We start from the raw sequence: 27,940 nt of genomic DNA on the forward strand, positions 1-27,940 counted from the left end.
TAGTTCATAGTTTATTTAATTTATTATACACCCCATGCCCATCCTGCGAGTGATAATACACCCCATACCCATCCTGCAAAGTGGTAGTGCACCCCATACCCATCCTGCGAGTGGTAGTAGACTCCATACCCTTTCCTGCTAGTGGTATTGGACCCCATATCCATCCTGTGAGTGGACCCCATACCCATCATATGAGTGGTAACGCAAATACTTATTACTGTAATTAATCCATGTTCCCCGGAATACGACCCTACCAAATCGTTTAACAACATCGCTCGTATTGAAATATTTGATGCTTCTACAGGATATTAGTTTTGATTTTCTTTTGTGCTTAATGGGTGTGCTTTCGTTAGTTCCACCAACCATACACTCGAGTGGTAAACAAATGTGTTTAGCTACCACAGTAATAATATAATGTAAACGTCTGATCCATAAGATTACACACTACACTGCAACTGACATCATACCTATTGAAAAGTGCATGTAATGAGAAGGAGGAAGGGTGTGGGGATTTAACTGACATTTACTATTAAAATCTTTGAAAGTTTAGCCAATCGAAAAAAAAACTTCATATGAATCTCGAAATTTAATTTTTCAAGCCCAGACTATCAACTAAGTTCGGTCATTTAAAGATTTTTCAAATAAATTCCACAATTTGGCGGTCACAAACCCAAACTATCATATAAGTTATCAGATAGAGCATCAGGCGATTAAGAGGCCAAGATGCCCCCCTGTGAGCAGGCGAGGCGACAGAACCAACGCCGCCACCAGACGGAAGGAACCTCAGTCGCACTCTTGTCCTCTACTACCAAAGTTACAAGTTCTAAAGCCTTGCTTTTTCTCACATTTAAAAGTAATAGGCTACGGAGTTCGATAAAAGTGCGTCTTTGAGGTGATCTATAGGCAGTGACATCAAGTACATTACCTGAATTCGCCTAAGAATCGTCCATCCCAATAGTGTTTTCGACGGGACAGGAAGCCAGCGATTATTGAACGTTATATATCCACAGTGATCATTAGAAATTCTGATACAAGATGTGGAACTGAAACTTTCACCAACCAAAACAAGCATGGAGTAGTCTAATGGAGTCAGAAGCCAACAATTGGACTAAATTTGTCTTAAGAAACATATTTTGAGGTCTAAGTTGCTAGTCAAAAGAAATGCCGATGTTATTGGCGGTTGAGGTACGTGATTAATTTTTTTGTATATAAGAACGAAATATTACCCATGTAATTTGATAATTTTGCTCTTGTTTAAATTCTGTAGTTTCTTTTATTCTTATGTTCCAATGCACTGCCAGGAAAACTGCGTATATAAGGGAACGACAAAAGCACGACAAATTGCTGTGGTAGCGTGTTAATGGTAATTTAAAAAACAACATGGATGCCAGCTGAGTAAAACAGCCATGAAGTGCGTAGAACTCTACAACTCGCTGCTACATATAAGTTGTCATGAAAAAAAGTATTTATAGCGTAGTTCAAGAAATAGCCTAGCAATTAAAATGTTATATTTAGTAGAAGCAATTTTTTAATTTAATCTGTGAATATTGCCATATATAATGACAAAGCAAGGTCTCTGCTCTCCACACTGGACCAAATAAATACAAATGTCAGGCCAAATAATCTGTCTGTGACACCTTTAGACTAGACCGCATTCCTCCATTAGCAGTCCCAAGCTCTTCCCAACCAAAATTTTTATACCGAGATTTTTGTTGTTGTTTTAGATTCAGTTACTCGGAACAAAATGTCCATGTAGCATGGGCTACAGTGAACCCGTAATTACAGCGAGGGCAGGTCGCCCACACACACACATATACACACACACTCTTGTTTGTATACGATAAGTCAACACCACACTATTGTATTGAAACGTCCTGGCAGATCCACTGACAGAACACTCTTTCTAATATTTTCCTAGAAATAAGCATTATTTCCTTGTGCTTACTTTATATCACTTATTTGGAAATACTTAACAGTAGTGTATTAAACTGTCCCCAGACAAAAAGCTACACTGAACTATAAAAAAACAGGATATTTTGAATCTGGAAAGGATGTGTGTGACACAGAATTAAGCAGCCCGGGACAGCTGATAAAACCCGTCCTCGACTCAAGTCCATTACATCCAGCGGTCGACCCCACAGACGCATTCATAAATTTTTACATGCTGTTCATTCAAAACGGGAATTTTCTCAAATATAAATTAATATTATAATATATTAGCACCCGCCAAACCCCCTGTTTATGAATGAAAAACGGTTTACACACGACTCAACTGATGACGTCCGAACATTTCCGGAACAAGTGCTTCGCTCACGTCCTCTGTTCGAACTACAATTCTATAAATGCTTCACCCACGTACTACAAATATATATATAACAATAATTATACATAGAACTTTAATATAGTATAATATTAATTAATATATGAGAACAAGCCTATTTTTATTAATACGTTAAAATTTATGACTTCGTCTTGACGGACGGCAGCCGATTTACGAGCTTGGCCTGAGGACAGGTTCATTTCAAGAGCAGCTTATCAGTGCATTGTGAAACCTTGTCAAACCACTTATAATGATTCACCATCCTCGACAAACTATTTATTAAAGGACAGATCTGGTTCCACGTTATATTAAAAGGTTTGTAAAAGTGCCATGTAGATGTTCACTGTTTATAGCTAGTGTAGCAGACGACGTCGACTACTGCTAGGCTAGCTCCAGCACATCCTCCTAAAATGAAAGTACTTATAGTAGCATTTGAGTCGAAAGTATGTCGTGATGGACCACCAGAAAGTAGACCTTTGTCTTATTAAATTTGGACAAATTGGAAACTTTTAATTAGCAACTTAAATATAAGACCTAACCTAACCTATCCTAGCATTCCTACGCCTAATACATGTTATCTTAGGCCTAATATACGTTATCTTAGGCCTAATATAGTGCATATTCCTAGGCCTAGGAATAATTAAGTTTGGTTTTTAGCTCAATTTTTTCCAGACTCTATAAAGATAATAGTATAATAAGTGATTCACTGGAGCTCCAACACTACATATTACGACTCACGACCAATAGTTACAAAAAAGTATTATCATTTCAGTAGCATGAGTTGCGGCGCTCACTGAGTCATGATAAGTGACCCAAAACCTGACTAGCCTAATAACATTTATCGCTTTAACTTGGTCATGGTCATGGATGAGACCCATGAAACATGTCTCCGTGCCCTCAGACACACGCTAGCCACCCCAGACATGTTCTCATGTTATAATGAGAACTTGCCAGGGCAAAATGTAGAGTAGACAAAATAGTGGTACACAATTGCTCGACGCTTCGTAAACGATTATGTCTGAGTTCGAGTCCTGGCCAGGGAGGTTTGGCTGAGCACCAATCCTTATATTTCGCTCTGTTCACCCAGCAGTAATTGGGGACGTGATTGAAAACCGATTGGCACATATTGTGGAAAACTACACCAAGAAAAACTAGTAGGATGAAGGCCTAGGATGATCTATGGAAAGGGAATGCTTTAAGCCTGCTCACAGGAATCAGAAGTTATCTACTCCTGATACCCAGTTGTATAAAAAGAAAATAATACCAAACTAATGAAACAGTTTGCGATTCGTCTATTATTTATATATTCAATATATACAAGAGTTCTTACATTCTTGTATTCTAATATCTTAAAGAAAGTAGATTCATACGCTGTACACTCAGTTATAATCACGAGTTAGAAGGTAATTATTCTTATTAAAGTTATTTTCTCTGTGATAATTACCTACAATCTCCCGTGACAAGATAATTAAGATGGGAGAGTGTACATATCTCACGGCTGCGTGTGTAGGATTACACATTCCGTTTCCTGAGTTCTCAGAACTTGTAGGCATTTTCCAGACAGCTGATCACTAGTCAGATTTTAATTAGTGTCAGCTGAACACTAGAGTTAGCTGATCTCTAGATTCAGTTAGTTACTGCAGTCAGTTGCTAATTAAATCACCCGTTCACTAGTCTGCTGCTCACCAGAATCTACTGCTCACTTAAATTAGTTGATACAATAAGAAGTCGTGGAAGCCACCTCTAGCCACAACTTCAAGTTGAGTTCGCTACTAGTCAGTCACTAGTCAGCTAATCACAAGTCAGCTGTTCACTAGAGTCAGCTGATCTGTTATCGAACAGCTGTTCACTAGAGTCAGCTGATCTGTTATCGAGCAATATGTTTTTAAGTTTAAATACCTAATCTAAAGAAAGTTTTATTGACAGATAACGCTCAGATAACTCATAAAGATGCCGTTCCCATATCAAAGGATATACCGCAAGCATAATGTGGAGGAAGTTGGTGGGTGTTGGAGAGGGGGGGGGGGTGTTTTTGGGAGGCGTAGAGGGTCTAGCGGTGAGGGAGAGGGGTGTAGATGGTCTGATGGTGAGGGAGGGGAAATTGAAATTGAAATAAGTTTATTGAGGTAAAATACACACAAAGGAATGAGGTAGCTCAAGCTATTCTCACCCCGTTCAGTACATCGTGTTAATACATACATAGACACGCATCACAAGCAATAAACGTATTACCGAACATTCTGAGATAAACATATACATTTCCTCCTTTACACAAGTAAGGGAGGGGAAGTGTTGCGTAGTGGAAGGTGTAGACTGCCAGCCCGTCCTCCAAACAAAGACCCAAAAGTGATTCCATGCACCCGCCAAACCCCCTGTTTATGAATAAAAAAAGGTTTACACACGACTCACAGCTGATCTATAGTCGGCAGATCTATAGATGTTCCTATATAGATATATAGAAAGAACGAAATCTATAAATGCTAATATTTCTTAAAGCTTTTAATTTAGGCCGATCCTGACCATCCTGCAGTATATACGTCCCGTATCCCAGACCATTTTCCCTGCAAAATTAGGCGAGGTTAGCCCCAAGCATCTGGCCTGCAACCTTGGACAGATATTCTCTTTTATAGATACAGATAGTGATCAAATCTATAACACTGGTCTACAGCCAAAATACTTCTGAAACAAAAGAAGTCTTATCTTCACTGACTAGATCTGGAACACTGAGAGTGGAAATGATGAACAAATCCACAAGGGCCGTGATGAGGGTTCGAACCTACGTGCTAGAGGATCCCAGACGCGCCTTAATCCACTGTGCCACGATATGGTAAAATAATTGCAACCGGGAGTTCTACTGACCTCACACGGATCCTCACATGAGGTCAGTAGAACTCCCGGTTGCAATTCTTTTACCGTGTCGTGGCACAGTCGATTAAGGTGCGTCTGGGATCCTCTCGGACGTAGGTTCGAACCCCTCATCACGGCCCTTGTGGATTTGTTCATTTGATGCATCACGCTATTGTGATTTCTGTGTGTAGTGTAGTAGAGTGGAAATGATGTTTAAATTGTTTATTAGCTCTAGTTTCATTCAAGACGAGTCTTAAGGCTGTTCTGCTGTGTTACAATTGATATGAGTGGGGCTTCTATGGGGTACTGGTACTATTAAGGGGTATAGGTAGTTAGAAGACAGGAGTATCATATATGGGAGAGCTAAAAGGCCCGGCCCCCAAAATAAACTATCCACAGTAGTAATAACTTGCTACAAGACCAAATATGTTCGTCTAAGGGTTGATCACTGCGCTCCCACCTTGGAAGAAGAGATACTCTGTAATTCATGTACTTATTTATTAACCCGTTAACAACCCCCCATATACACTCACACCAATAACAATAATAATAATAACTTTACCACACTATCTTACGTTAAAAGCCTTGGTCCACGTAGGCAGGATACAAGGTTTACACTAATAACAAGCTAGGGTAAAGTACTACTGGATAAGCACTGAAGCTGGATGCAGCTTAGGGTAGTGAAACCACGTGGGACCCTAATACAAAACACAACACTTAGGGGTACCCAAACACTGGCAAAATACTATCCCCAGGTCTCACCAATCGTTACTACCAGAGTAGGCACACTCACTAATGCCCTGTACTTAGCTTAAGGATACAGGAACTTCAGGTAAGGGAAATAAGTAAGAGGAGAAGGAAGGAGAGTAGGGATACAGCCACAGAGTAGGTCTTAACCTCACGCCACCAGCCAAGAGAAGACCGAGCTCCTCGCGACCACCTGGCCTCCCTCATGTCGTGGTGCCGGAAGGAGCCTAATTGATCGTGCAGCTAAGCACATTAAAGATCTTCCCCTATGCAACGTATTGTTACTTTATGAATGATTAGAAAGTATTAGTAAGCAAAGTTGGTGCCTATGTTATAATTTAATAATCAACCCCCAGCTCAGTCTTTAAATGCTCTTTGAGAAACAATAATAGTCTTACGTCTGGCAGGGAAGATACAAACAATTTCCATTCGAAATGCGCCAACTGTACTACTTAGGAAGTTTAATAGCTCAATTTTGACCTCTGGTTTCCACTGGAGAACCCAGGGTCGTAACACTCCTCCCCCCTTCAGAGAAAAAAAAAATGTGACCACTAGAATAGTAGTCATATTTTTTTTTGTAAGAGTATACAGAGAACAAAAAGAAAAACATGACAAAAACAAAAAATCAATCAAAAGCAATTTCTCTGCAAAAAAAAAATACAAAGGAGTTCTCTGAAAGAAAAAACAAAAATAAAAGAACAGGGAAGTAAATAAATTGGACACGGAATATTTAATGTCACAGGAGAACCTAAAAAAAAATAACTAAAGCATGACAGTTGGTAAATGGCTTTCTGTGGCTCAGATGAATGTTATTCAGGCAACCGGGACAGAGCGTCGGCTATTACGTTGAGTCTGCCCGGTAGGTGGGTAATGGAAAGATTGAAGTCCTGTAGGTACAACGCCCACCTGAGGATGCGTTTATTCTTACCCTTCATCTGAGTCAGGAAAACTAGTGGGTTATGGTCCGTGTACACTTCCACTATATTACCTGTGAGGTAAACTTCGAACTTTTTACATGTTAACACTAGCGCCAACGCCTCTTTTTCTACCACTGAATAATTGCGTTGCGCCTTGTCGAATTTCACAGAGTAATAATATACTGGGTGTTCCACCTGATCATCCCCAGTTTGCAACAACACTGCACCAGCACCCGAGTCAGATGCGTCAACATGAATTTTAAACGGTCGGTCGAACCTAGGACTAGCAAGCACTGGGGCGGAAGCTAAGATCAATTTCAAATTTTTAAATGCCTCTGCACAGTCTGATGACCACTTAAATTTAACGGCTTTCCGCAACAAGTCTGTGAGAGGAGTGGCAACACTGGAAAAGTTCTGACAAAAACGTCGATAGTACGCACACATACCGATAAATCTTTGAACGTCCTTTTTAGACTTTAGTACTGGATACTCCAGAATGGCATTGATTTTATCTTGCCGAGGTAACACTTTTCCTTGGCCCACTTCATAACCGAGGTACGTCACTGTGCCTTGGCCAAAATGACACTTTTTAGCATTTAAGGTAAGATTTGCCCTTTTCAAGATGGCAAACAACTGGCGTAACCTAGCTATGTGGTCAGCCCAATTACTGTCAAACAGCACGATATCATCTAAATACGCCCGACAATTTGGCACCTTAGCGAGTAGAGAGTTCATGAGTCTCTGGAACGTGGCAGGGGCATTACGCAAGCCGAACGGTAACACTTGATACTCAAAAACACCCTCGGGTGTCACGAACGCGGTGAGCTGTTTAGCACGTTCAGTGAGTGGGATTTGATAATACCCCCTCGAGAGGTCGAATTTCGAAACGTACTTGGCATTTCCCAACTCGTCGATGCAGTCCTCGAGGAGGGGCAGCGGATAGGCATCCACAATGGTCACCTTGTTGAGCTGCCGATAGTCGGTGCATAATCGCCAGGAGCCGTCTGGTTTGGGGACCAAAAGGCAGGGCGAGCACCAAGAGCCCTGGCTCGGCCGGATGAGGCCGTGCTGGAGCAAGAAGTCGACCTCCTTCCGTACGATGGCCTTCTTTTCTGGACTCATCCGATAGGGTTGAAGGCGAATGGGAGTGTAGTCCGTCAATTCGACATCATGGCAAATGGCATCAGTCTGGGTCGGGACATCCCCGAACAGACTGGAGAATTCAGCAACCAACGACTGCACCTCTTCACGTTGGGCCATCTGCAAATGGGACAGTTCCTCCACAGCATTCACAGAACTAGAATTATTGAAAATGAGATTAGTTGGGTCCCCAGAACAATCATCCCCTCTCTCACTGGAAATGGAAACATTGGTTAGTGCAATGGGCCTGGGGCCCTGGAACTTCTTCAGTCGATTTACATGTATGAGCATTACCTGGTTACGTTTGTCAGAGTGCCTCACTTTGTACGTGAGGTCCCCAGTCTTTTCTGTCACAATGTAGGGGCCTTCGTACTTGTGGGACATAGTGTTCCCTAGTCGAGGCTTTAATACCAGGACAGGGTCGCCAGGCTGAAATACCCGTAACTTAGATTTAGCATCGTTACGTTCTTTCATCTTTTCTTGGGCCTTGCCAAGATACTTTAATGCAGCCGCCTTGCAGTCCTTGAGTCTCTGGTGGTGTTGCGCAAAGAAAGCCGAACCTTCGGATAACGTTACGTTCCCTAACAGATTCTCCTGTAACATTTGCAAGGGTCCACGAACTTTATGGCCAAAGACTAACTCAAAAGGAGAACAGCCCAGTGAACTTTGTAATCCCTCTCTAGCCGCAAACAAAACATACGGTAAATTCTCATCCCAGAAGGTGTGGGAACTCTCGCACGATGTCTTCAACATCTGCTTCAGAGTTAGATGGAAACGTTCAATTACCCCCTGACTCTGTGGATGGTATGGGCTGGAAACCTTATGAGTTATTCCATGTTCCTTACAAAATTGCTCGAAAACATCAGACTTAAAATTAGTACCATTGTCAGTTTGCACGACCCGAGGCAGTCCAAAAGTGGAAAAAAATTGCAACATACGAGCAACAACAGTTTTTGCTCGGATGTTCCTTACAGCAAAAGCCTCTGGGTAACGAGTAGTGATACACATCATCGTGATTAGGTAAATATTACCAGACTTAGTTCTAGGTAATGGTCCAACACAGTCCATTACCACATGAGAAAATGGTTCCTCCGGCACGACAATAGGCCTTAGAGGAGCTTTAGGTGGAGTCTGGTTTGGTTTCCCAACCAGTTGACAAACAATACACGCATTACAAAATTTTGCCACATCGCTTTTCAGCTTGGGCCAGAAAAAATACTTTAAAATTTTGTGATACGTAATATTAATACCTTGATGTCCCCCCATAGAATCATCATGAGCAGCTGCCAAAACCCTTTCTCTATAGCAGGTCGGCAACATAACCTGGTGGACTACCTCCCACTCATTTGACAAGGGAGCACTCTGTGGTCTCCATTTTCTCATCAAAATCCGATCATTGTAGTAGTACCCAGTTGCTGCGTCTACAATTTCCTCCATAGAGACGGCTGTTTCATGACAATCTGCAAGAGTGGGGTCAGCTTTCTGTAACTCACTCAAGGAGGCATCTAGGCCTTGGTCAGATGCCATTGGCCGAGGCTCAACAGTGTTCTCCACCTCCCCACTACTCTCGGTAGATGGCGGTGGCAGGCTCTCCACAATGTCCTCGGCCACGTCATCGAGTCGGGCCATAAATGTGTCCGCGAGGTCCACTTGGTTTTCACCACTCGGAAAGCTCCTCGTGACCTCGGGATTTACCACCTTGGCAAGCACAGGGCTGCCCTTACATTTAAGTCCCATAGACCTGGTCACCGCGCACGCAGGGTACACAACATTATCCTCTGCGGCGGGTGGATCCAGGCAAACCTTAGGGGTAGGCAACATAATAGGTAGTCTGGAGTCCCCTACCTTATCCCCTGCTAAATCATTACCAACTATTACATCAACATTAGGGAAAGGTAGGTATGAAGTGACTCCGACTGTACAAACACCCTTGTGGAAATCAGATTCCAGGGTAACCTTATGGAGGGGTACTGCCCGAGTATCACTAGTGACACCCTCGACCAGTACCACCTCTCCAGTGTCGAGAGTGTTGGCACCTTGCAACGCACTCTCTAAAATTAAAGTCTGGATGGCACCGGTGTCTCGGAAGATCACCACGTCCTTCCAGGAAGAACCCTCAGACAAAAGTAGTCTCCCTTTCGATAAGAATGGGGTAAGCAAGTCCAACCACTGTGGGTTGGAGGTCTTACTCCCTAACCCTTCCGAAGGCCTCAAGCCCTGTGTCACAACTAGAGCATTGGGTCTTTTTTCTGGGTACAGTTGCCAACAACGGCTAATATTGTGGTTTGAACGATTACAGTGACCACAAAAACGTCGGGGAGAAGAGACATTACTAACAGAATTACCCTTCGGTTCACCTTTAGGTGCCGTTGGGCTAGACACTTTAACAGGGTTAGTTATGTCTGAAACAGAAGGTGCATTAGGTAAAGGGTTAGAATGAGCTGGTCTGGACTGGCTGTTCGTATAAGGTTTGCTACTCGGTGGGGTATAATTATTTTTATTGGGCCTTTTGCCCGCCAATTGGTAGTTTTCTGCCAACTTGGCCAAATCCCCTATTTTAGAATTTAACTCTATCCTTCCTCTAATATACTGGGAAACATTCTCTGGCATAACATCTATAAAATGCTCCATTAAAATTAAGTTCCTGAGAGCCTCGTATGTTTCGGCTTTCGCCGAGCGAATCCATCTATCAAATAATCGAATTTGATCATTCACAAATTCAGTGAGCGGTTGGTTGTGAGTAGGCCTAAGGTTACGATAAACTTGGCGGTGAGCTTCAGGAGTAATTTCATATGCCCGCAAAATACATTCCCTGACTTTATCATATTCGAAACACTCGTCGTCAGGCATGTTTATAAAAATATCTTGTGCTTTACCCCTAAGTCTTCCCTGTAGGATTTTCACCCACTCTTCCTTTGGCCAGTTCATGGACGTGGCCACTCTCTGAAAATGGTTGAAAAACCTTTCAGGGTCAGACTCGGAAAATTCAGGCAAATTATGCTTTTTCTCATAATGCCTGGGGTTTGAATCCCCGGCAGGTGGAATTCCAGTGGCATTCGCTCTAATTTTAGCCTCCTCGGTTTTGAGTCTTTGCTCCTCTAATTTTATTTTTGCTAACTCTAAAGCTAATTCACTTTCCCTATGAGTTGCACTTTCTGCTTGGCTAGGCTGGCATAAAGGTGTATCACTTGCCAATAGTTGTTCATCAATACAATGTTGTAATATTTCATTCACCAAAGTCCACTTTTTATCTGCAACATTTAATTCTAGGCCAAATTCCTGGCCTAACAATACTAAATTAGACTTTTTAAGTTTCTTTATCTCTACCACTGAAGGCTCCCTTGCCAGTTTCTGCATTTCAGAAGACATCACTAATAATTTTAGCTCCCAGCCAAAGAAAAAATTAAAAAATAAAAATTGGAAAAAAACAAAAATTTGCACGGCCCCTAACACAAGGCCACACTAACCTTAATCGTGAAGGGATCCAGCTGGGTGTCCAGTCAGTGCAAGAATGTCCTTTGCTAGATGAGCTGGACCCTAGGCTAGCACACAACCGTTCTCACGCCACCAGCCAAGAGAAGACCGAGCTCCTCGCGACCACCTGGCCTCCCTCATGTCGTGGTGCCGGAAGGAGCCTAATTGATCGTGCAGCTAAGCACATTAAAGATCTTCCCCTATGCAACGTATTGTTACTTTATGAATGATTAGAAAGTATTAGTAAGCAAAGTTGGTGCCTATGTTATAATTTAATAATCAACCCCCAGCTCAGTCTTTAAATGCTCTTTGAGAAACAATAATAGTCTTACGTCTGGCAGGGAAGATACAAACAATTTCCATTCGAAATGCGCCAACTGTACTACTTAGGAAGTTTAATAGCTCAATTTTGACCTCTGGTTTCCACTGGAGAACCCAGGGTCGTAACATGCTGCATAAAGGGAGTGTTTCCCCACAAATGCCATGGTTATGCAGCCCATATGAGGGAAACTTGTGACAACAAGAAACAGATTTTGAGGTGCATAAACTATGACCAACATCACTGCCAACTCTGAGGCGACCTGAAGGTTTATGCGCTTGTGACAGGTCTGCAGGATTTGATTGATTGTTACCGCTATGTTGTTGTTGTTAAAGATTCGCTACCTGGAACAAAAAGTTCCAAGTAACACGGGCTATGGTGAGCCCGTATATAGTTATATAATATATATATATATATGTTGCCGCTAGAGGCAGCTAGTTTATTCTGCACCCCATACTCATTCCGTGAGCGGTAGTGTAAAAAGGATTTACAAAGTACTGCTCTTTTCTTTGTGAGTGGGATAGTTGTGCGATAGATTCCGACTATGGCTAATACGTCCATCATTGGAGGACGTTATCAATGAGAATAATGAGGCTAGGTAACAATGAAACCTAGGTTACCTAGCCTCCACTGGGCAACAAGGGAGTTAATTGAGTCACTGATAGGGCTAGTCAGGTCTGATAAACCACATAGGGAGATAAATTTATTGAGGTTATCCTCATTTGATATCACAAAGATTTTCCCATTAGGAGTTTTCCTCACTTTTATTATGCTATCTGAAGACATGACACTGATGGATCTCTCCCTGGTGTTTTGTATACGGATTTGCCACAGACGATAGAGGAATTCCTGCCTTTTCCTGGTCAGACACTCCTTAATGTACACCCCTTTGTTAGAGACTGCTTGGACAAGATCGGTTTTTAGGGAATGGGTATCTAGTATGAGGCGAATTTTTTCTTTGATTTTGACCTGCTGGATTCTTTTTGCCTACTCTATAAGCAGCAATTATGTTTGTTTTATTGATTTCATAACGCACTTGATCTTTTATGATAGCGTGTACAATGTCTATACACTTCTCACCTTTGGTTTCCACAGGGACGGCTGAAGATGGCACGCTAACAGTCCTGTAACTTTTGCTGGTCTTGTTCGTCCTGGGAGATATATTGTTGGGCGGTTATAGTACTGATGCATGCATTCATTTTGTTTATCGCCTTCTCGTTTTTTTTTTTATGAAATCGTTGGTTTTCAGATGCGTATTTTCTTCACGGAGACGGTCTTAATTTAGAATAGAGGAAGGTAAGGTGTACTTAAGACTTAGCTGGTGTTGATAGTTGGTTGAGCGTTTGAAATGTAGTGTTTCGGCTATGTATAATCTTTGATTATCGTTGTCTCGATTATTTCAGTGTTGTTGGTCAGGATATCTCTGATTGTGTGCATCATTGAAGTAAGCTTTGATAAAGTCTTGTCCTTGGCTAAGAAAACCTCGATAAGCCTAATAGGCTTCATAGCCCCGATGATGGGATACCTTACAAAATATATCATCATAAATCTTGTGTAGCCTAATGCTTATGATGTTACAGCAGAACAGAATAGTAAATTATAGCCCCATAACCTGAACTGATTTTTCACGGTTATCCGGCTTCAGTGGACCGCCAAGGGATGCACCTGCATGTGTGGACTTAACATAATTGGATATTAACATAATAGGTATCTATACAACAATTATACAAAGCTAACCCATCTTCCTGGTCTTCCACAGATGGAGGGGAGGGAAAGACGCTCTTCCTTAGTGTCGCAAGCGTCGAACGACTGTACTGGGCCACCCAGCAGTTTAACAAGCGAGCAACCCACCAGTGTGGCGAGTGAACGACACACTAGTATGACGAGTGGGTTGCACCCTAGTATGGCAAGTGGATTGCACACTAGTGTGGCGAGTGAACGACCCAGGGGGATTTCGGTCATCTCAGCCCACCGGACGAGGCGATCCAGGGCTCTGTCTGTCCTCTCCTCCTTCACCAACCGGAGTCACAAGTCTTCCACTTATGGTAAATACTCAGGTTATATGTTCAACAAGAGAAAAATCCGTGGTATAATATTGATGGCGGTAGATGCATCTGAAGAGATATTTCATATATGTAATACTGATTGTAACGTTTGGTGTGCATAGAGATTGTGGAGATGCCCGGAGGGGCGGTGATGCTGACTGTGGACGACGGTGAGAGCGACGGGTCGTCTGGAGTAGGATCAAAGGACAGTATGTTTGGCGCCAGTACGATAGGAGGGGTCACCTCCGCCCCAGACACCTTACACCTCGACAAAATAATCAAGAAGGAGATAGTAAGAGACAGCAATTATCTGATTTTCTTAAATAATTGCACACATTCTTTCTGTTGTTGACCAGACCACACACTAGAAGGTGAAGGGACGACGACGTTTCGGTCCGTCCTGGACCATTCCCAATCGACTTGAGAATGGTCCAGGACGGACCGAAACGTCGTCGTCCCTTCACCTTCTAGTGTGTGGTCTGGTCAACATACTTTAGCCACGTTATTGTGATTCTTTCTGTTCCTTTCCATCATATGCTTTTTATTTCACAGACAAAACAGGTTAGGCCACCTGTTGACTAGTGACGGGTCAGGATACACAAAGTATTTACGTGTTCACTTATTAGATATATATACCTCTTGTCTCGATTATCGTGGCATAATCGGTATATACCAAAAATGTTTACGATCCACGAAGCGCTATGAGATCGTTCTCATAACTTGCTCAATAAATACAGACTAAGACGTCATAATGGAGATAAGAGAAAAGGATGTAGTAAGTGAACTCACAAATGCGTTGTGAATTGTGGCCTTTCCACCGACTTAATCACAGTTAATGTATTGAATTCTAGGCCCCCTAAACAGTAACACTCGCCAGCATGCGCGCAGAAGGCTTGGTCTGACGCTAAAATACGAGGGGAAAAGAATAAAACTAAATTATAGTGACATGAGCAAAGTAGTGTAACATGTCAGACAAACAATACATGTTACTACCTCAGGACAACACCGAAGCATAAATCTTACTAGACAATGAACGCAGTGTTTTCTAGCAAGATATGCCAATATTGTGTTGGTTCTGTAGCCTAATCTTTCAGTGTAATAATGGAATCATCTTACAAATATTAAACACACAAATGTGTGATATTACTGGCCCTAACCTTACAATTCAGCAGATCTACGTACTTGCTACAAATGATCTTAATATTTGTCAAGACGTTCTATGTATACGCACCAAAAGTCCTCATTACCTTTGAGTGGTGATAACACGTGGTGGTGTGTGCAGGCACACCACAGCCCGGCCGTGGGCAGGGAGAGTGTGGTGGAGGACGAGCCGGGGATCCCGACCGTCGACCCCGGCAAGAACGTGGACGAGGAGGAACCACTGCTAGCCTTCGGTCCTACCAACCTCCTGCAGCACCTCTACCTCGCTCTGGCGTCTCCAGCGCTCTTCAGGCTCCCTTCCCTCGCCTACAAGTGGAGCAGCGAGAAAGGATGTAAGTTGGAACTTTGCCTTTGGATGTGAACGGAATCAGTGAGCACATAATAACTATAGTCAACATGCTGTAGAAATGTCAGTAGGCAGCAGTAACTGTGTCAAGGATTACTGGTGAGGATAAGACGCGTCAAATTGTGTTTTATGAAAGTTTTGAAAAATAACTGGCCAAGTTTGTTGCCTCTTCTCTGGTTTTGTTTACATTAGTGAATTCCTATTTTGTGCTAAATTTAAATTTAAAATTTAAATTTATTTATCAAACCCCGCATAACCATCCTGGGAGCGGTGTTAGAGACCTATCCAGTGGAAGGTGCACGCCCACACACCCATCCAGTGGATGGTGCACGCCCACAAACCCATCCAGTGGGCGGTGTGGAAGAAGTACAACCTCTGTATAGCCTCATACTCAATACTCGCATTCGTTAAGCAAATTTATAGCGCTTAAAAGATTGATTCAGCAGCAACAGCTGGGAAAGTGTCTTTACATTATACAATACAGCAAATAATGAGTTCACTAGCTAATAAAGTTACACAAGTAACGAATTTTTCAGGTCAGCGTGAGCTGTTTTGCAAACTGACTAAGATTTTGGTTAATATCCAATGTTAAATATTTATCAAATGATAATATATATATCGCATACCAGGTATAAATTATTGCCAAAAATATAATAACTGACCGAAATCATAGCAAATTATTCTGACTTCAAATACCGTAAATTAGGTAAAATAACTGTAGATGTGAGGTTATTATGACTGCTCACTCTCAACCCTTCTCCAGCGGGCTTCTTCACCGCGTACATTGTGGTGATGGTGGGGATGGCGCTGCCCCTCAGCGTCCTGGAGCAGACCCTGGCTCAGTTCTCCTCCCTCGGGGTCATCACCATCTTCAGGTGTCTCCCTCTCTTCGCAGGTCAGTGCCTCTCTGCTCACAGGTCTGTGCCTCTCTCCTCACAGGTCTGTGTCTCTCTGCTCACAGGTCTGTGTCTCTCTTCTCACAGGTCTGTGTCTCTCCTCACTCTGTATGTCTCTGTGTGTGTGTATTTACTATTTGTATTACTGTTTGTGTCTGCAGAATCGAGCTATTCGCTCTTGGACCCCGCCTTTCTAACCAATCTATTTGTTTTCTCTATTATATCTACCACATATATTTCTCTCTAACACACACACCCATCCCCAGGAAGCAGCCTGTAGCAGCTGTCTGCTCCCAGGCATCTATTTACTGCTACGTAAACAGGGGCATCAGGGTGAAAGAAACTCTGCCCATTTGTTTCCGCTTCCGCCGGGAATCGAACCCGGGCCATTAGGACTACGATATCCAAGCGCTGTCCACTCAGCCACGAGGCCCCCCTGTGTTTGTGTGTGTGTGTGTGTGGGCGTGCAGGTGTGTGTGTCACTATAGGCGTACCTGCCACAACAGGTGTGGGCGTGGGAATGGTCGCGACGTGCGTGATACTGATGGGGTACAGCAGCACGGTGTTGACCTGGGCAATGCGGTACACATTCGACTGCCTCCACGAGGACATACCGTGGGCCGCCTGTCCCAACAACAGCAGCATGTGTTGGCCCGGGCCAGGCCCCGTGCCCAGTGCCGGTAACTCCTCCTATCTCTACACCCCGAACGATTTCTACTTCCTGTAAGTACTGATGTTCTACTCTTGGCTCTCTGGTAATAAGACAGGTGTATACACGCACACACGTACGTACGTACGTCATGAGAGTCAATGGAGTTGGGTTCGATGTTTCAGGGCCTTTATTTATTTACTAGGACGGGTACCCGGCGGTGCCCGGGATAGTCTGTCTCTCCCACCACCCCCCAGTCCACTCCTCTTCTTTTCACGTGAGCCAACGGTTGTGGAGCTGCACCTTGGGAACGGTCGGTAGTTCGACCTTGGGTGGACCTCGATATAAGCTTAACGTATATATATACAGGCTCTCTGTTTCAGCACCCTTCTCAAATTACCCCTCCCTTATTGTCACGGCCTCAAGACTTCCTCTAACAAAAGGTATAAGATTATCTTCCACGACCCTTTGAATCTGTGATTATTCCAAGGCTTTACAGTACAATGTTGGGAGTGGCTTATTATACGAGTGCGTGCAAGTCTGACTCGCCCTTTTACCTGTGGCAGGAACAGTGTGCTGGGGTTAGTGAGCACCGAGGCAGGGCAGGAGGAGGGCCAGTGGGTCATCGCCTCACTGGTGATGATCCAGGGGCTGCTGTGGGTGTCCCTGCTCTCCTTAGTGTCGCTGGGGGATGCGTGGCGAGGGGGCACCGTCTCCAGGGTGTGGTCTCTGGTCACCTTAGCTACCCTCATCACACTCATGGTGACGGGGCTGGAGATAACGCAGAGTGACGAGGGCCTTCGCTTCATCTTCAGCTGGAGCGCTGAGGAACTCCATCTTCCGGATATGTGGCTCGACGCTCTAGGCCAGGTGTGGGTCCTTCTCCTCGTCTCTTGCCGTCTGTTCATATAACATTCCTCGACATTTTTCTCGTTTTCGAAGTAAATACAATCACAATAAAATGACATATATGTGTCACTGATAATATTTATCGAATCTAAAGTCAGAATTCATATAAAAAACTAGTTTTTCAATATTATATCTTTGGCAATTATGTTCAAGTGCAATTATCTATGATCACAGATAAATATTTACGCGTCCGTTACCATGATGTTTGTTTTGTATTTGGGATAAAGACCAATATTCCTGGGAGCATGAGGTAAAGCCTACTAAGCCTTTGACTGTTCCACAGATAATGTGGTCTTTGGGACCCAGCCTGGGCCTCCTCATCTCCAGGACCAGCTATAAACGCTTCAGAGACAATGTGAGTTCCTACTGACATCTTTGTTTTCTTTACATCTTTCTCTTTTTAAACCAAACGTGGGCTCAGTAGGAATGGCACTGATATTGCTATATTTCAACAACACCAGTGAGGTTGCGTTCCATCAGCAACACTTTCTTACACCTGCTGGGAATGAGTCTTTTGGGAGTGACTATGGAGGATGTTAAGGACATTGTGACTGACAAACTCCAGCTGTTGTTGTTGTTTTAGATTCAGCTACTCAGAACAAGTTCCAAGTAGCACGGGCTATGGTGAGCCCGTAACTTACCTGGCACAGGAGCGGGGCAGGTAGCACAGGGGCTATGGTGAGCCCGTAACTTACCTGGCACAGGAGCGGGGCAGGTAGCACACGGGCTATGGTGAGCCCGTAGCGGACTTACCTGGCACAGGAGTGGGGCTGTGCACTGCTGAAAAAAAACTCCAGCGCTTGGTAAGCCTTATCTGTCGTGCATCGTATAGCAGGTGTTGACCTCCACCTTGTTGTGCTTGTGGGCTTTGCGAGCTCCAGCTCTTTGGTCCCTCCTCTCAAACTTCAGTACGAAGAAAGGATTGGAACGGATTTCCTTAAGTACTTTCGTATTTAATAATACATCTTCAGAAGGATCCGCACCGACATCTAGGTATTTTTGTACCTTATGTCTGGACTCCTCTTCCCAGAATCTCGCTTCATGACCTTGCATTTGTTCGAGTTATAACCTCAAGTAGCCATTTGTTGAAGCAGTCTTTCAGTTTGGCCAGGCCATCCTACAGTTTATTGGTCTTTGATCGTTTTAATCTGCCTCATAATGTGTGTATATATCAGGTAACATTTTATGTACACCACACACAAGAGAGATCTTAATGATGTGGGATGCCACTGGCAGCATCTCATCACTGAAATCTCTCCTTTCACTGATAGGCTCTCAATGAATGTCTCATTGTGCATCTTATAGTCACCAACGTACAAAAACAAAATACTATCAAAAGTAGCAGCTTAAAAAAAATCCCATTTTCTATGGGTCAGTAAGTTAGGTGGGTTGCTTGAGTTGGTAAGACTTCTGGTTGGGTTAGCATCTTGTATTTTAGATACGTTTATGGCAAATCGAAAGAACGGGTTGCTTAGATACTCCTGTATTTACCTGAGGGCCACTTTCTTTCTACTGGTGTCGACGAGGACAGGAAGCCAGCGGCGTGTCAGAGATCACCCCATTTGTCCTGATCACGTTCCTGCCACTCCTGCAGCAACCCGTTCTCGCAAATTTAATAAGTCAATATTGACTTATTAGTTGCGTGCATAGGTGACATACTAAACATAATAGTTTCCCTTGAAAAGCTTCATAGAAAACACCGACCTTACCTAACGTACTTAGTATGTTAAAATAAGCATCTTATAGCTTCGTAATTACAATTGTTACTTAACCTATTATAGGTATAGGTTAGGTAATAATTGTAATTACGAAGCATAAGATGCTTATCTTAACATACTAAGTAGGTTAGGTAAGGTCGGTGTTTTCTATGAAGCTTTTCAAGGGAAACTATTATGTTAAGTATGTCACCTATGCACATATTTAATAAGTCAATATTGACTTATTAAATTTGCGAGAACGGGTTGCCTGCAGAAGGGTAATGTTTCTGACAGCCTTCAACTATCACCCCGATGTACTTTCTACCAAGTGCTTGACTCCAAGTGTGAGATGTATAAATAGGATTTTAATGCCGAAGTCTTCTATTCTTAACTCTGTAATTGCAACTATCTTAACTCTGAGATGCTAATATCTTAACTTTGGAACGTTATGTTATTCTCCATCTTCACAACGCGATAATGCTGATATTACCCGGCTATAAAAGATAACTCTGAGTACTTGGGTGTTCCCAGCGCCCTCGTGCTCGGCGGATACAAAAAAAATTCAATACACATCATCATTACAAAATTCAATACACATCGTCACATCAACAATGGGCTCGAGATCGACCACAAGTACAGTTTCTAAATCAAGCAACTGACATATGTGGAGAGCTAGTGTCACCATTGATATGTTTGTCCTGCACACCGCCCCCCATCCAGTGGGCAGCGGTGGATAGGCTACAGTCCAGGCTTTGAGCCAACAGAATCCACAAGCCCAGACAACTAACACATGTACATATATATATCCCCTGCAGATACGAAAGGACGTGTACACAGCGATGGCGGCCAACTTGCTGGTGGCTGTAATTACTTGTCTGGCGGTGTTCCCGTATCAGGGCAAGTTTAACCTCAACGACAGCATCGAGAAGAGTAAGTAACTTTCTCAGGACATTATCTAGCGATCTGTATATATTGTAAGGCAGAATGTCCGTCTGTTCCAAGTTGGACGCCTAACCTAACCTAACCTAACCTAACCTAACCTAACCTAACCTAACTTTCACACATGAAGCATGTGGGGTATGGGAGTGTGGGGTATGGAAGTGTGGGGTATGGGAGTGTGGGGTATGGGAGTGTGGGGTATGGGAGTGTGGGGTATGGGAGTGTGGGGTATGGGAGTGTGGGGTATGGAAGTGTGGGGTATGGGAGCGTGGGGTATGGGAGTGTGGGGTATGGGAGTGTGGGGTATGGGAGTGTGGGGTATGGGAATGTGGGGTATGGAAGTGTGGGGTATGGGAGTGTGGGGTATGGGAGTGTGGGGTATGGGAGTGTGAGGTATGGGAGTGTGGGGTATGGGAGTGTGAGGTATGGGAGTGTGGGGTATGGGAGTGTGGGGTATGGGAGTATGGGGTGTGGGAGTGTCATACCGGGTAGGCGCAGGTATCCCATTTTAAGAAATATCAGCGTCAAACAGTTCTCCACCCCGTGCGATTTTCTTGAAGCCAAGTCTGAAATATTGGTTGTGTTGTCCGTAGACTTCTTTAATAGTTTCACCACTTATTTATTTATATACCAGAAGGTACATTGGGGGTTAAGAGAGAACATAGAAATGAAGTTGATTTTATATTCTTGTAAAGCCACTAGCACGCATAGCGTTTCGATCAAGTCCTTAAACTAACAGATAATTTTTAACTAACAGATAACTTTGTTACATAATTGTTCTGAGAGAGAGAAGGGGGGATATATGGGGCCAGATAAGGGAGAAGTGGGAGACTGGGAGAGATGGTGGAGATAGGAGGAGAGGGTAGATGTTGGGGGAGAAAGTTGGTGAGGGTGGGAGAGAGGGGAGATTGAAAGAAGAAGGAAAGGGAGGGAAATTGGGGAAGGGCGGGGAGAGACCCGGGAGCGGCCGGGTATCTGCCGGTTGCGCCACAAATACAATACTGTAGTAAAGTTACCAACAAATCCTTGTATTCACTTGTCTGCTAGTTAAAAAATACACAGTTTCCATGCTTAGCCATATTTAATTACTTATATCATGCCGAAGCACTAGGACTGGACGGTAGAACGACGGTCTCGCTTCATGTAGATCGGCGTTCAATCCCCCGACCGTCCAAGTGGTTGGGCACCATTCCTTTCCCCCGTCCCATTCCAAATCCTTATCCTGACCCTTTCCCAGTGCTATATAGTCGTAAAGGCTTAGCGTTTTTATTGATAATTACCTTCCCCCCATTGATGCATTAGTTGTTTCTGTATTTCATAGCCAACCTGTTCTTCAGTTTGTATGCATATATTTCTTTGCTATTAAATACAATTATGATTTTTAACTCTTTATTTTTTAATTTGATCTATATGCAGCCATTGATTTTTGCATGTTTGATTTTCTAAGCAAATGCCAATAATAAATAACCCAAAATAAATTTAAACCGGATACGTGACCGAAACTAATAGTAAAATTTGAATACACGAACATAAATCGAGTTTATAAAATTTAACGAAAGATAACGACAATAATGTTCGAGTAGGTTTATTGAAACAATAAAATACATCTCAAAGGGATAGACTAGCTTAGGCTATTTCTACCCCTGAATAATGTTATTTCTTCACGGGGGAGACATCTCCCGTCACGCAGGGTGCAGTCGCACCTCCACAGATCTCCAGTATCACCTCTTGATACTGGTAATGGCTCAAAAAGGGCCACCACTTACGAGCTATTCATGCCCGTGCCACCTTTTGGGTGGCCTAATCTTCATCAATCATCTTCAATCGTTATTTCTTCCCACAGCACCCGGGTACTTTTTCGTGATATCGTCGTTCGCGGTGAGTCACCTGCAGGTGCCTCAGTTGGGAGGCATCCTGCTGTACCTGGGGATGTGCAAGGCCCTCCTCGACCACACCCAGATGCTGGTGTCCACTCTCGTGGTGAGTGTGTCTGACCTCCTGCCCGTCAAGTTCAGAAGCGGCACCCGACTCTTCGCTTGCAAGTTCCTGTGCTGTTGCTTGGGGTTCGTCTTCAGTCTTCCCTTCATTACTAATGTGAGATGTGGCTTTGATGTGGTGTTATGTGAGTACGCCCACATCTTGGTTACTGTAAAGGAATTGCTCAATTGCTAGATGTGTTTACATCAATTCTATACACACACACTTGCAGGTAGTAATTTTAATTAAATAAACAGAAGGAATGATAAAAAATTAAGTATTATACATGACATATTAGCAAATCAGTCATTAAATTAATCATTGATATATATAATAGCAAGACATAGGTTGACATTTAGGAGGTAAGGTAGGTTACATGGAGTTATCAAGTAGTACTTGGTTTCTCTTTCTTAAACTGGTTGAGAGAGGGACAGTCTTTGACGTGATTGGGAAGGACCTTCATTCCACATTTTGGGACCCTTGATTTGCAGAGCATTTCTACCTTGGTTAAGTAGCACTCTTGGAATACCAAATAGATATTTGTTTCTAGTGTGGTGCCCATGGGTCCTGTTACAGCCCTCTAGGAAGCACATATACCACACAAACATACTCACCCTTCCTTTCAGTGCTCTCTAACTAGCCATGGGTACACTCCTCAGGAGGGGATCTTCCTGATGGAGGCCGTCGACGCCTACGTGCCGTGGATCCCCGCCCTGGTGCTGGGGACGCTGGAGGTGCTAGGCTTCGTCTACCTGTACGGCGCCAAGAACATCAGCCAACATTTTACACTGATGATGAGGAGCAAGCCAGATTACTTCTACTTCGTCTGGAAGTTCTTCCTCTTGCCTACATTCTTGGTCAGTTCTCAGGCTCTTTTGAACCCTACATCTCACATACAGTTGTGCTGACAAAAATACTGTAGACGGATACAGAGGCACTCAATGTGTCAGCCACAAATAATAGTAACTATATAGTTACTATATATTGTAGTTAATAGTAACTATTTAGTAACTATATAGTTACTATGGATGAAAGTACAAAATATGGACTGTTGCGGCTAAAAAAGTAAACGTTTTTTGTTATTAATTGCGTAGAGGGCCCAAGAAAGATGGAACTTAAAACCAAATCTAGCTTTTTCTAGGCCCAGTATAATACATATATGTACTAAATTATGCCAAAGATTGCTTCTTTTACGCCTAGGATTGATTGTGTGGGCCTAGGATAGGTTAGTTTAGGTTAATTATGTCACACCTTTTGGTATGCAAATATTGATTGCATGTATGTGTATTTATTATTTGTGCTTGCAGGATCGAGCTGTTAGCTCTTGAACCCCGCCTGTCTAATTGTCTAATGTTGATTGTCCTGTTGACAACCTGTTGGTTGTCTAATGTACTGATTGCCGACCAATTTCTCCTCTATCATATCTGCTCTTTCACACACACATCCCCAGATTACAGCCCGTAGCAGCTGTCTAACTCCCAGATTCCTATTTACTACTAGGTGAACTTGAAATAGTTCACTTCAGAGGCATCAGGTGAAAGAAACTCTGCTCATGTGCTTCTGCCTTGACTGGGAATTGAACCCTCAATAGCCTCATGTTCTGACATCAAAACTACATCCCTCAGACCCACGGGATAATGATTGGAAGCTCCTATAAATAATCACACATCCGTACGATTTTTGTTTCTGGCCAAGAGACTCACTTTCCTTCTACGGTGGTGGCGCAGGGGCTGCTGGTGTGGGTGAGCGTGCAGGGGGTGAGGGGCCCGGTGACCTGGGGCAAGATGCAGCTGGAGGTGTCTAGGGAGCAGATGTACCACTGGCTGGGCTTAAGCCTGGCTATGCTGCCTCTGGCCCTCGTCGTCCTCAGCACGCTAGTCCTCCTCCTACACCCTCGGCTGGTAAGTGGCGCCCTTATCCCTTCCTCACAACTTTCACCACAATTGTCAATGTGTAAAATTTAAATATTGTATCCGCATGAAATGTATCCACATGAATTGCTAATGTATGGAAGTATTGTAATGTAATCCAAAAATATTTCTATACAACTCGTTTCTTAAGCCAGTATTACATGAAAATTACATTACAAATGTGATATCATCAACCACTTACATTCCTTTCCTCCGTCCTCACCCAAATCCTTATCATTATATCACCTCCAAGTGCTATATTGGCGTAATGGCTTAACGTTCTCTCTGGATAATTACCATACCTAACAACGAAAAAACCGATGCAGTTGGTGTCTTTAGAGATAGTCGATGTATGCAAGCCGAGAAATATCGACCATGTTGGTTCTGGATGCTTCTAAGCCCGAACGCATGCGGACTCTGAACAGAAAAGATCGTTCATGTTTTAATGTTTTCCTTTTGATATGCACAGTCGGTGAAATCACTCCTAACGCCCCGGGAGACGTGGGGCCCGGCGCTTGCGCAGCACCAGGCCCTTTACACTCCAGGGATACTCAGGGCCAAGAAAAGGGCCCCCTACCTCATCGTCCAGGTATGTGGTAGCCATTTTTTATCGTCCGGGTATGTGGTCCACCTTACCTCATCGTCCAGATATGTGGTCCCCTCTACCTCATCATCTAGGTACGTGGAAGCCCCTATCTCATCGTTCAAGTACGTGGACGTCTACCTCATCATAAAGGTTCGTGATCACCCTTACCTCATCGTCCAGGTACGTGGCCCCCGATCAGCAACCCCCCCCCTCCCCCCCGGTCAGTGAGGCTAGCGAAGGGCACAAGTAGGTTGATGTTGGAACTATCAGCTTTTACAATGGAGTGCCTATTGCCGTCCTCTGCCTTCTCCAGTGAGATATTCTTTGTAGTTTGGTATTATATATTTGTACCCATTTGTGATACGAATACCATATATAGCAGCTATTTGGAAAAGTATTTGCAATAGATTTTTGTAATTTATATATTTTAACAGCATTAGGGGCGGTCACTAGGTGTAAACAGTTATTTTATATAATCAAAATAAATAAATCATACAATTCACTTCTATATTAGTATTTTATTTCGTTAATCCATGTTTAAATACCGTTTTGTGCTTACTATTTCTTTTTGGTCATGTTTAAATGTAGATGGATGATTCAGAAGAGGCGAGTGGGAAAGATTGGCTTCCTTATGGATATTTCTGGGTGCCACCGAAGTCTTCTGGGTCGTACATGTTTGTCTCCTCTGAAGACCCAACTACCAAGTCTAAGATTGTCAAGTATCTTAAGGTAAGGTGTAAAGGAGGAAATGTATATGTTTATCTCTCAGAATGTTCGGTAATATGTTTATTGTTTGTGATGTGTGTGTCTATGTATGTATTAACACGATGTACTGAACGGGGTGAGAATAGCTTGAGCTACCTCATCCCTTTGTGTGTATTTTACCTCAATAAACTTATTTCAATTTCAATTTCAATAAGGTAAGGAACTAGAGATTTGAAATTGTTTCAGTCGTACATGACCTAACTTTCTGTGAAGCTGAACGCAATACATAACTTTGTATTTTAAATAAGAATACAGCTAACTTAACACGTAGACTACAAGTGATAGGAAGGAACAAATCCATCCTCCAAAATGACAGTATACATAGCGATTATGGGAACTTTGTACAAATGATAACATACATTCGAGGGAACCTTGTGGGCACCCACATATATTTATGTATATATTGTCTTCTACCACTCCCCTTTTTTTAAGCTTTATTTTACAAAAAAAGGATTGCTTATAAATCTGAAACACAGAGAAAAATATATTACTAGCTGTACAGTAGTTCTTTGGAGATCCCGCATGTTAAATTTCCAGTCATACCCAAACAAAAGATTTTGCCATAATGATTATTCGAAATTCATCCTTCGCTTGTTTTTAAAAATTATTAAAACAAAACAAATACTCATTAGCATACAATTAAATATTCAGGATGGTAATGGCACCGTATATAGGATATCACATAATTTACAAATACAACTGCAAGCTCTTTGATACGATCATAAATGAATGTAAATATTGTTCCTACCTTCAGGCACAGAACAGATCTAACACAGTCTGTGGGTGGAGAGTGGAGAATTATAACGACGAGGACGCTCATGCGACTTCAGAGGGGAACCTCATCAGTAACGTTGACCGCAGCAGGCGCTACGGGGTCACCAGCCTCGCTGGTACTGACTTTGAACGCTCAAGAACCGCCTCCTTTACTTCCATCTCCGCCGGATTGGTCCTTCGGCCTAATAACGTGGCGGGAATAGAAGGAGAAATTCAGCCGGTGGGCAGCAACTCCCACGATAATCAAGCTTATGAAAAGTGATGTCTGAAAAGTGTGTTCATTCTGTAGTAAATGCTAGGCTATTTTTCTTCATTTCCATAATTTAATTTATTGGAATAATATTCAAATGAAACTAATGATTATGCTAAATTAAGCATATAAACATCAGAACCAGTAAAATGAGTCAGAGAACGTTAAAATAACATTCTCTTGGTGATTGGCCACGAGGAACAGACCGACACAGGAGACTCATATGGCTGGTATGCTATGCTCATCGACCGTGAATGATGTAACTTACTACCATGGTAGATGACAGCAAAGATTATCCTCCAGGATGACTGAAGCTTATCTTGGCACTTAAAACAATCTGATATGGCATTTCATACTGCCGTCACCACGTTAGTTAGAGATACCATAACAATTAGTTAATTCCTGGCTTCAAAGCTATATATATATAGTTCAGGGTTGATTTAGCCTTTAAACAAATTATAAGCATCTAGTAAAAAGTATCTGCTTAATACTTTTAGCCACATCATTTGATAAATTTCGTATGTTTCTTTATTAATATCAGTATATCATGCAACACGAGCGTACATTGCCAACAGCTCAAACGAAAAGGCTTTGATCAAACTGGACTTCACAAATGCCTTTAACGTGGTCAGAAGAGATTCAGTGCTCTGTGCTGGACGTCACCATTTCCGGCCTCTCTACCGATTCATTCTATTGTGCTTCGGTGGTGAATCAAAATTGTTCTTTGGCGAACACAAAATCAGATCAAGTGAAGGTGTCCAGCAAGATGATCCTCTAGTTCCTCTTTTTTCTGCTTTGTCTTAAAAAATCACAGAAAGCTTGTCTAGCGAGTTTAACATCTGGTTTTTGGACAATGGCACTATTGCTGGCCTCCTAGACCCCCTCTTGGAAGATATCCGAAAAATAAAGGAGCAAGAAGTAAACCTGGGTCTCTCCCTAGACCCCTCCATGTGTGAAGTAGTCTCCTCCAACCCAGACATCATATCTAGAGTAAGATCCGTCTTGCCCGGAGTCTATGTTATTAGGCTTGCGAATGAGACCCGAAGGGTACTTACTTTGCCCCCCCCCCCCTCGGGTCTAACGACATTGACGAGATCCTTAATAAGAAAATCACGGACCTAAGGAGGATGGAAGACAGGATTGGTGACATCGATGCTCATGATGCTTTTTATCTCACTAGATGCCTGAGGAGATAACCTACTTTTTTGAGGCGCGCTTCATCTTACAACAGCCCAACGCTTAGAGAGTATAACTTCCTACTGAAGACCATGC

General features: G+C 42.9%; 1 protein-coding gene across 1 annotated transcript; it reads left to right on the forward strand.

Annotated features, from left to right (window-relative positions):
- Positions 1 to 1,021: 1,021 nt before the first annotated feature.
- LOC123745294 (sodium-dependent proline transporter) lies at positions 1,022 to 27,905 on the forward strand. Its single transcript, XM_045725687.2, has 15 exons — positions 1,022 to 1,185; positions 13,524 to 13,809; positions 13,932 to 14,101; positions 15,092 to 15,302; positions 16,080 to 16,211; positions 16,719 to 16,935; positions 17,428 to 17,731; positions 18,054 to 18,125; positions 20,283 to 20,397; positions 22,250 to 22,500; positions 23,043 to 23,240; positions 24,111 to 24,284; positions 24,763 to 24,882; positions 25,468 to 25,608; positions 26,399 to 27,905. Exons 1-15 carry the CDS (start codon positions 1,162 to 1,164, stop codon positions 26,678 to 26,680), a joined length of 2,697 nt encoding a protein of 898 aa, XP_045581643.1. The 5' UTR covers positions 1,022 to 1,161; the 3' UTR covers positions 26,681 to 27,905.
- Positions 27,906 to 27,940: the final 35 nt, after the last annotated feature.

Source organism: Procambarus clarkii, chromosome 44 (genome assembly GCF_040958095.1).
Source record: "Procambarus clarkii isolate CNS0578487 chromosome 44, FALCON_Pclarkii_2.0, whole genome shotgun sequence".
In the NCBI taxonomy this organism is placed as follows: domain Eukaryota; kingdom Metazoa; phylum Arthropoda; class Malacostraca; order Decapoda; family Cambaridae; genus Procambarus; species Procambarus clarkii.